Source organism: Nicotiana tabacum, chromosome 20, assembly GCF_000715075.1.
Source record: "Nicotiana tabacum cultivar K326 chromosome 20, ASM71507v2, whole genome shotgun sequence".
In the NCBI taxonomy this organism is placed as follows: domain Eukaryota; kingdom Viridiplantae; phylum Streptophyta; class Magnoliopsida; order Solanales; family Solanaceae; genus Nicotiana; species Nicotiana tabacum.
The window spans coordinates 80,033,534-80,043,926 of record NC_134099.1 but is presented as its reverse complement, the minus strand read 5'-3'; the positions used below and the strand labels follow the sequence as shown (position 1 = coordinate 80,043,926).

The 10,393-nt window shown below is 39.1% G+C and overlaps 1 protein-coding gene across 1 annotated transcript; it reads left to right on the top strand.

Moving 5' to 3' along the window:
• Positions 1-7,233: 7,233 nt before the first annotated feature.
• LOC142174430 (uncharacterized) lies at positions 7,234-10,051 on the top strand. The gene is made up of 6 exons (XM_075240223.1): positions 7,234-7,329; positions 7,644-7,713; positions 8,301-8,476; positions 8,570-8,677; positions 9,011-9,256; positions 9,560-10,051. Exons 1-6 carry the CDS (start codon positions 7,234-7,236, stop codon positions 10,049-10,051), a joined length of 1,188 nt encoding a protein of 395 aa, XP_075096324.1.
• Positions 10,052-10,393: the final 342 nt, after the last annotated feature.

Genomic DNA, 10,393 nt, shown 5'->3' with positions numbered 1-10,393 from the left:
AATGCCAACACTTTTCTATATCGTGCCCTAGAGCATCAGAACAATATGCACATCTGAGGGAATATTCCAGGTTTTTCAGAGGGGGATTTGGTAATTTTGACTCAATCAGCCTTAGAACGTCCAATTGCCTCAACCTCTGATACAGACTGGTGTAAGACTCTCCAAGCGGGGTGAAAGTTTGTTTCCAATGATGCCTTTCCCTTTTATGCTCCGGCCTGGGTCGAAAGCTGGGACCAGAAGGGTTTTGGTATGTTTGTGGAGGTGGGTAAGATTTTTGTGGAGCTGGGGCACGCTATTGCAGGTAAGGAGGGGGTTGATCATATGACTGTGCGTGGTGGACGTGGTATTGCGGTGGCCTAACTGAATATTGAGTGTCTTGGAGTGGGAATAAGTGTTGGGGTGGATTATATAGAGCTTGGGTATAGGTTTAGGTTGGGGTCGAGGATGGGTGTAATGATGAGGTGAACCCCTTAGGCCATTCCACAATCCTGAGACGACCATAGCAACATTTTCTCTCTTCCTTTTCCCTAACACACCCCTGGTGACATTCTGGATCGCTTGTGTAGTTGGTTTGATGAAAGAGTAACTCATGATCTTGCTTGATTTGAGTCATTCCTCTACCATTCCTCCCATTTTTACCACTTCATTGAAAGACTTACCTATGGCCAGATCAGATGACCAAAGTAAGTAGGCTCCAAGGCCTGAAAAAGGTACTCCACCATTTCATCTTCCTCCATTGGAGGGTTGACTCGTGACGCCTGTTTTCTCCACCAAAAACCATACTCCCTGAAACTCTCACTGGGATTTTTCTCTATCTTAGTCAAGGATAGGCTATTTGGGATAATTTCTACGTTGTAGAGGAAATGCCGAGTGAAAGCCTGAGCCAAGTCATCCCAAGTATACCACTTGTTGTTATATTGGCGGGTTTACCATTCCAATGCTGCACCACTCAAACATTGACTAAAATATGCCATCAGTAATTCATCTTCCCACCAGCACCCCTCATTTTGCTGTAAAATCCTCTTAAGTGGGACACAGGGTCTCCATGCCCGTCGTACAAGACAAATTTTGGAATTTTGCATCCGACAGGCAGCTGGACATCGGGAAACAAGCACAGATCCTTATATGCCACACTCACTTGGCCACCTAAACCTTGCATATTTCTCAATGACCACTCCAAGCTCGTTACCTTCCTAAATATCCCCTCTTACTTCGTGTTTTTGGGTGGCTTCTTAGTTTCGACAGGAAGTTCAAAGTGAGGAGTGTAGGAGTAGTGATCCGGGACTTTGAAGGTGGGCTCTGGGGCATAGTACTGATTATCTTGGGTTTGGAATGTCGACTCACTAGAAGATCGATGGAGGGTAGCTTGTTGAGGTGCTACAAAGATAGGGGTAACTGGAGGATCAGGGTATGTGAAGTGGTTCCATGATAATGGTAAGGGGTGAATTTTGGTGAGTGTTGCGGGGATAGATCGACAATGGTGGGATCTTGAGACTGAGCTAGTGGTGGGATGAAAGCAGGGTTGGCGGGATATGATGGTGGAGGATGCCCCTTAATCCATGCTTGGAACATTTAAGCCATTTGGTGCTTCAACTTATGTACCTCTTCTTTCAAACCAGACTCAAATTCCTCCATCTCTCTCGGCGGGTCAATAACACTCACGTCCAATTCTTTGCTAGCCATGATCGCCTTGCGTTTAGATTTGGTTTTTTATGGCTGGCTCGCCAAAATACCAAACAAACTAACCACTATCCTGTACTCAATGACAACAACAAACTTGTTAGTGTTTAAGGGTTTAACAGATAGGCAACCGCACGTTTGTGATGCAATGCACCTGAATAATTAAAAGTTTCTATTATGTATTTGAACGGTCTCATGTTTCATCACGACCTGAACTAACTTTTTTCACTTTGCACTTTCTCTTCTCATTTTCTTTTTCTCTCCTGCCTCTCTTTAGCCACTATTGATTTTCTTACTTGGTTCTTGTCGCTCCACTTTTATTTATTTTTTGCACTTTCTTCTGTTCTCTTGTTTTGCCACTCTTTTTCTCCTCTTTTTATTCTATGGCTATGATCGAATCCTATGGGGATTACCTACGTATCATGACGCTTCATGAATCACATCATTACGAAGTTCAGGATATAAATGCGAAATAAAAGAAGGTAACATTTTTGGGTTTTCAAATTGTCATTAAAAAAACTTCCGATTTTCCTCTATTACGAAACCTTAGAATGCCACGATGAAAGCAAAACATCTATGCTCTTCCCACTTCGATCAGTTCCCTTTACTACAGATTCCACTTTCCGGGTCTTCAAATCCTCTTACATGCCCATACCGCTGGTATATGAAGTGTAGAGTAGAAAATCCACTTGCCAAATCTGCATACTGGACATACCTACTTATTTTTAGTAAGTCCATAAACTTGTGGGGAGTGACGGCCCTTGGGGCGACCATGTATTTGTGCCTCAAACCCTCTGTACTCCCAGTATAGCCCGATATATCCTCCAAGGTAGGTGTAAGTTCGAAGTCCGAGAAATGCAGAACGTTGTGAGTTGGGTCCCAGAATGTCACCAATGTGTTTATTATATCACCCATAGGCCTAATCTTTAATAACCCGGTGAGTTCCCCCAGGTAATGGTTGACCATGTCTCGTCCTTGCTCACCCAAATCTTCCCACCACATATGAAGTGCCAACGGAGTCTTAGTCATAACCTTAATCGGTAAATTTTGACTCGTGTTCATTCTGCACATTTAGATTAGAGTGATTGGTTTAAAGACAAAGTGAATCTTATTTGAAAACTGATAAAAAGGGTTTATTTTGAAAATTTTCAAATAAATCAAGTCTGCTTTTGCGAATACGGCCCTTTAGCACTTCAAAATGGAAGATTTTAGGGATGCGTTTGCTAGGTGGTCAAAAATTAACAAAGAAATCGTCGGTGACTATTCTTGCAAAAACAGCCTTCCGGCATCCCGTCGGGACATTTGTCTATTTAGACAAAAATGGCATCACCCACTTTATTTACGACTGAAAAAATGACGACATTTCATATTTTTGGTTACTTTTACAAAAGCGGGGATGGACCCGATGGGGGTTGCTTATGTATCCCATATCAAGTGAGAATCAAACCCGCATAGTTTGGTTAGTTTTGACGTACCAAGAAAATATAAATCATTTTGGACTGACCTTTTCCCCTTTTTCTCTTTTTTTCTTCTTTCTTTTTTCTATTTTTTTTTTGCAAAATTTTGGTAGAGTTTCGGGATATTTTGAATACCATTTTTGAGAAACAGATGAATTTCTCTCTCATACATCAATCTTTGTTTTCTTTGATTGTTCTTCCTTAATCTAGAGGTCGGTCAACATGCAAGCCGAAAAAAATAAATGCATAGGTAGCACGTAAAAATGCATCAGGTTGGTCTTTTTATTTCGGGTGCACCTGTCCTAGACGGACCCAAACCCTGTGTTGTGTCCCCAAGGTCAAATGCACGTGATGCAAATAAGTGCCCCTACAAGGGATCCGGCATGAGGCTATGTTATTCTAGGTTCGAACCAGAGATTCTGGGTTCGACCCCCAACAGAGTCGCCAGAGCTGTCACACCTCCTTTTTCTACCCGAAAGTGATATAAGGGAGTTTTTCCAATTAAAGTGATAATAATCAAAATGGGATTATTTATTTAAGGTTAGAGTCGTCATTTGGGATAATTTATGGTGTCCCAAATCACCGGTTTAAAATCCCGAATCGACGAAGTTTGACTCTGTTTTACGGTCCGCAAAACACAGAAATCTTGGTAAGGAATTCTGTTAACCCGGGAGAAGGTGTTAGGCATTCACGGGTTCTGTAGTTTTAGCACGGTCTCTCAACTATTATTATTGGCCTAATTAGCTGATTAATTATATATTTTATACCTATTGTGCATTTTTACCTTTGACCGCTTTTAATTATTTATGGAACTATTCTGGAACAAGTTACGATTATCGTACACTTGTTTGTTTGCTACACATTACGAATAGTGTCACGGGAACCGTACCCACGATCTACAACATGTTTAATTTATTAACATTATTATAAGTTATGGCCAGGTCACATGAAATGTGCACCGGGATTTGAAAATTATTTATCACAACTACGTCACGGGAACCGTACCCGTAGCTATGATGATTTTTTATTATAAGCGCGCCTAAAGAAAGCTACGAAGGTTCGGGTTTAAACTAAATCAAAATATAATATAAGGCTTCTATTTATAGATGAGTATTGGGTGTCTAATTATTTTAGGACAAATTGAGCCAGCAGAGAGCCCATTAAGGCATTTGATCACAAGTTTTTTAAAGAAGAACAACGCTGGCACTCTTTGGGCTTTGAAGTTGAGCCCCAAAAATGAGAAAGGCCCAGAACCACGCCAGGGGTGATTATGACCAAAGCCACCCCATTTGGGCCAATGCCTGGCCCAATTGCCACTAAATCCTTAATGAAGCACGACCCTCCCGAAATAGAATACAACCAGAGATTTTAGTTAATTAACAATATTATTAATACAATATTAACATAAACTACAAATTGATCACATTAAGACCAGTCATGTAACCCTTTCTACCATAACTGCAATTCTAAGATAAGATCTGAACATGATTTGGCAATTAAACCATTTAATTTCTCTTAAACAGGGGTAAACTTGGACGTCAAAATCCAAATGAGACACCATGACCAACATGGCATCTCACACCCTTTAACACATAAACGAGAAAAGAGCTAATAACAACATCCATCACCCTGGACTTTGAACAAGACCACAAAAACCTAAACTATTTTGAGTACTCAAACATGAGGGCCCTTAAAAGCAGCCCTCAAAGAGCATCTTTTTAACAGAATTAGACAACTGGCTGTCTCTAATTGGTTTTAGTATTTTGTACAAGCCAAATAGGGCTAGCTGCCCATGTTCTAGAACCCTCTACTTGCCTTATCTCAATTTCCTATTTACCCACCCTTTAAAAGACCCCTTTAAGTTATTGTTTTAATTCTTGTACCCCTCACATATTTCAATTAAGGCTGAAACGGTTAAAACAAAACCACTGAATGAAATAAAAACTGACCTAAGCTAATTATGCAGTTAGGCATACACTAATTAAACTAAACTATTTAAGGATTTACTAATTAGGCATGAATCAAACCAAGTTAATGAACCCTAGAAAAACTGATTAAAATTAATTAATGTTATGACTTATACCAACTGGCTGATTAATCAAAGAGAAATTCAAAATAAACAAAGATTTGAATAAATTGAACAAACCAAGACACGACAGACCAACAATTACCCTAGAAGAAACCTAGCTGAATTACTGCCTTATTAAAAGAGCTGATTTGATTTTCTTAAACACCTAAATTAACTAGTAATTAATAACTAATAATTAAACTAAAGATTAATCACAGACTAATGTCAAAATTTAAGAAAATAAAAGAGAAAGAAACAAATAAAAATGGAATAGCAACAAATAGCGTGGAAAGTACTAGGAAGATGGAAATTAAACCTAAAATGAAAACAAGAAATGTACCTATTGAGAAAACAAAGAAGAATTTGAGGCGGATCTATGGCTGGATTTCAAGATGGCTCGGAATTGAACCAAAATGATTGTTCTTGTCAAGAACAATCCATTTGGGGTGAGTTTCGAATTACACTAACTAAGGAATCCAGAGGAATCGGAACATGCAAGCACAATTGCTTTTGATTCTCAAATTTGAGATTCGACGGGTTCAAGGAGGATTTAAGGATTTGTTCATGGATTTGGAAAGAAAGGGGAAAGGTGATTATAGGGTGAATATTTGGGTGAGTTTGGAGACCGACCGCCGCCGTGAAAAGATTTCTAGTGGGCGGCGGCTAGGGTTTAGGTTGTTTGAAGTGGAGAATAATTTAGGGCGGCTAGGGTTAGGTTGTAACAGAGACGGGGTGGGAAATAGGGTGTTCTCTATGGTTTGGGGGATCGTTAGGACATATATATGGGTGGGGATGGTTAGTTCCCAACCGTTCGATCTAAGGAGATCAACGGCTAGGATTGGGACGGGCTGAAACGACGTCGTTTGGGTTAGTGGGTAAGCTGGGTTGGGTAAAAGGATTTGGGCTTGGTGGATTGGGAAAGGGAATTGGGATTCTCAGACCAAATGTTGCCCATTTTCCAAATTAAACAAAGCCTACCTATTTCTTTGTCTCTCTTTTTTGGATTTTCCATTTTTCCATGATTTAAACTTTCTCAATTAACTAAAAATCCTAAACTAAAGGACTAATTTATATAAATAAATTAATTGCTTTTTAACATAAAAATGATTAATTAACTTAGAGTTAAAGAAAGAAAACTACTAATTTGTAACTAAAGCCTAAAAATGTAAAAATGACCAATATTTTTTATTTTTTTCTGTTAATGCAATTAATTAACAATTTAAACGTAAAAATGCAAATATCAACCTAAAAACGCAATGCATGAAAATTGAATATTTTTTGGATATTTTCTATGCTTTTCTAAAATATTAAAATGCAACTAAAATGCAAACAATTAAGCAGATATTCCTAAAAATTTCATAAAAACTAAAATAAATTAGAAAATATCTAGGTTATGATTTTGTAAGAGTATTCCGGTTGGATAAAAATGATGTGTTCACACCACCCTTTTTCCTTAAAGAATGAGAAAGAAGAATGATGACCACATGTTTCACAAATTTCTAGATATGCTGAAGCAGATGCACTCGAACATCCCTTTGGTGGACATGGTCTGTGATATCCCAAAATATGCAAAATACATCAAGGATATAATGGAAAATAAAAGGAGGTTAACTGAGTTTGAAACCATCGCACTTACTAAAGAGTGCACTTCCAGGATTCAACACAAGCTTCCACAAAAGCTTAAGGATCTAGGTAGTTTTACCATCCCTGTGAGGATTTGTGTGATCGATGTGGGTAGAGACCTATATGATTTGGTGTAAATATCAATCCGGTGCCGTTGTCAGTGTTCAAGCAACTGGTCTTAGGAGCTCCGAGACCCACTACAGTGATGCTGCAGCTGGATGATGATCTTATGTTTATCCCGATGGGGGCAATTAAGGATGTGTTGTTGCACTCGGAAAGTTTACTTTCCCAGCAAATTTTATCATCTTGGACTATAAGGATGATAAGCTAGTTCCTATCATCTTGGGATGACCTCTTTTGGACACTAGAGATGCAATCATCAAAGTCCAAGAAGGTAAGATGATCATGAGGGTGGAGAAAGAAGAAGTTGTCTTCAATGCGTATCGAGCCATTCAGTTTCCTCGTTGCTATGAGGATCTTGCAATGATTTTTGTAGTGGAGGTAAATGAACCAACTATGTAGATAATTGTATTTAAATAAGATGCACTTGAAAAGGAATTGATATTGTTTAATCATGTGGAACTTTAAGAAGAAGTTAAGGAGATGATGCAAATTCGGGATGCATCTTGCGAATACACGAGAGAAAGATCCCAGTTTGAGCCTATGGATCGGCCAATCAACCTGCCTCTAAACCCTCTATTGAGGAGGTCCCAAAACTGGAACTTAAACTCTTACTCTTTCATCTTCATTATGCATATCTGGGAAGTTCGAACACTTTTCCTACGATTGTTTTTTCTTATTTGTTTAACTTGCAGGAAGAAAAGCTATTGAGAGTGCCTAGAGAGCACAAGTGTGCCATTGGTTGGACAATGTCTGACATCAAGGGTTTTACCTCCCCATTCTGCATGCACAAAATACTCATGAAGAAGGGAAAAAGCCTAGTGTGGAACATCAACACCTCCTAAATCCATTCATGAAAGAGGTAGTAAGAAAAGAATTGATTAAGTGGCTCGACGCATAGCGTAGTATTTTATATCTCCGATAGTATATGGGTAAGCCATGTCCAATGTGTACCTAAAAAGGGGGGGGGGTAATGACTGTTGTAGTAAATGAACAAAATGAATTAATCCCAACTAAGTTTGTGTCTAGTTGGCGAATATGCATGGACTACAGGAAGTTGAATAATTCTACACGAAAAGATCACTTTACCCTCCCCTTAATTGATCAAATGCTTGATAGGTTAGTCGGACAGGTATACCATTGTTTCCTCAATGACTATTTAGGGTATAATCAGATTGTATTGCCTTAGAAGATCAAGAAAAGACCATTTTACATGTCTTTATGGCACTTATGCATTTAAGAGTATGCCATTCGGGTTATGTAATGCACCTGCATCTTTTCAAAGGTGTATTTCACCGATACAGTGGAATGATTTGTAGAAGTCTTTATGGATGATTTTTCTGTGTTTGTAGAAGTCTTTATGGATGATTGTTTTGATGAATGCTTGACCAATATTGCAAAAGTGCTTTCTAGGTGCGAGGAGACTAATCTTGTACTGAATTGGGAAAAGTGTCATTTCATGGTACGTGAAGGCATAGTGATGCTGCACAAGTTTTTTAGAGATGGACTGGAAGTTGACAAAGCTAAGGTGGTAGGAATTGAAAAGTTGCCACCACTAATTTCAGCGAAAGGAGTTTGAAGTTTTCTAGGACATGCAAGTTTTTATCACTGATTCATAAAGGATTTATCAAAAAATTTCTTTCCATTGTGCAAGTTGTTAGAGAAGGATGTGCCATTCAAGTTTGACGATGCTTGTCTGAAGTCATTTGAGGAGCTGAAAAAGAAATTAGTAAGTGCACCAATCATAGTGGCTCCTGACTGAAACGAGACATTCGAGATGATGTGTGATGCCAGTGATGGCGCAATTGGGGTCGTATTGGGCCAAAGGAGGAGAAACGTATTTCACTCCATTTACTACGCAAGCAAGACTCCTACTTCTGATCAAATAAATTATACTATAATAGAAAAGGAGTTTCTTATTGTAGTGTGGGTGTTCGATAAATTTTGGTCTTACTTGGTTGCCACCAAAGTCATCGTCTGCGTAGATCATTCAGCCATCAGGTATTTGTTCAAAAAGAAAAATTCTAAACCAAGGCTAATCCTTTGGGCTTTACTCTTATAGGAATTTGACTTGAAGATTCAAGACCGTAAAGGAACAGAGAATCAAGAGGTCGATCACTTGTCCAGTTTAGAAACTCGTAATCATGTAGCTAAGGGAGATGTCATCAAGAAAACCTTCCCGGATGAGAAATTGTTGGCCATTACTAGTGGGGAGATGCCATGGTATGCAAATTTTGTGAACTATCTAGCAAGTGGAGAAACGCCGCTTAACCTTGAACCTCATGCTAAAAAGACATTCTCACGAGATGTGAGATCATATGTGTGGGATGAGCCATTTTTTTTCAAATCATGTGATGATCAGTTGATGAGAAGATGTGTGCCCGAGTCTGAGAAAAATGATATTTTACATGATTGTCATGTGTCTCCCTATGCATGTAGGTGACAAAACGGCAGCGAAGTGTTGTATTTGAGTTTCTATTTGTCTAGGTTGTTTAAAGATTCTCATGAGTTCATAAAGAAGTGTGATAGATGACAGAGAACGGGAAAGATTCCACAAAGACATGAGATTCCATTGCATGGTATTATGGAAGTTGAAATTTTTTACGTTTAGGGAATTGACTTCATGGTTCTATTCCCCTCGTCCAATGGGTACAAATACATTTTGGCAGTTGTTGACTATGTGCTGAAGTGGGTAGAGACAATTGCTCTTCCTACCAATGATGTCAAGGTTGTGGCGAACTTTGTGAAGAAGCATATCTTTATAAGGTTCGACACCCCGAGAGTGTTGAAAAGTGATGGGGGCACCCATTTCTGTAACAAGCTGCTGGATAATCTCCTAGCAAAATACGGGGTCAAACACAAGGTTGCGACCGCCTACCATCCTCAGACTAGAAGGCAAGTTGAAGTGTCAAATAGAGAGATAAAGCATATTCTTGAGAAGATAGTTGGTGCAAGTAGAAAAGATTGGGTTGTCAAGTTTGATGATGCTCTATGGGCATACCAGACTGCTTACAAAACTTCAATCAGAGCCTCTCCTTACAAGCTGGTTTATGGGATGGCATGTCATTTGCGGGTGGAAATTGAGCGCAAGGCCATTGGGTGATAAAGAATTTGAAATTTGATGTGGAATTAGTGGATGAAAATTGGTCGTTGCAATTGAACAAGCTTGATGAATTTTGCTTCCACGGATATGAGAATGCCAAGTTGTATAAAAAAATACCAAGCATTGGCATGATAAGAATATTCACAATCGTGAGTTCGAGCCAGGACAATTGGTTTTCTTATTCAATTGGAGGTTAAGACTCTTTCTCGGGAAACTCAAATCGAGATGGTGGGACCCATTTGAGGTAGTAAGAGTTACTCCGCAAGGTGCAATTGAGCTACATATCATAGATACCGAGAGAACGTTCTTGGTGAATGGATAAAGAGTAAAGCACTATTATAG

Bases quoted from the DNA above. Each gene is read 5' to 3' on its own strand.
- LOC142174430 (XM_075240223.1), top strand. From the start codon at position 7,234: ATGAGGGTGGAGAAAGAAGAAGTTGTCTTCAATGCGTATCGAGCCATT. The intron at 8,477-8,569 runs GTGGTAGGAATT...TGATTCATAAAG, and splicing joins TGGAAGTTGACAAAGCTAAG to GATTTATCAAAAAATTTCTT. The intron at 9,257-9,559 runs GTGAGATCATAT...TTTTACGTTTAG, and splicing joins AAAAGACATTCTCACGAGAT to GGAATTGACTTCATGGTTCT.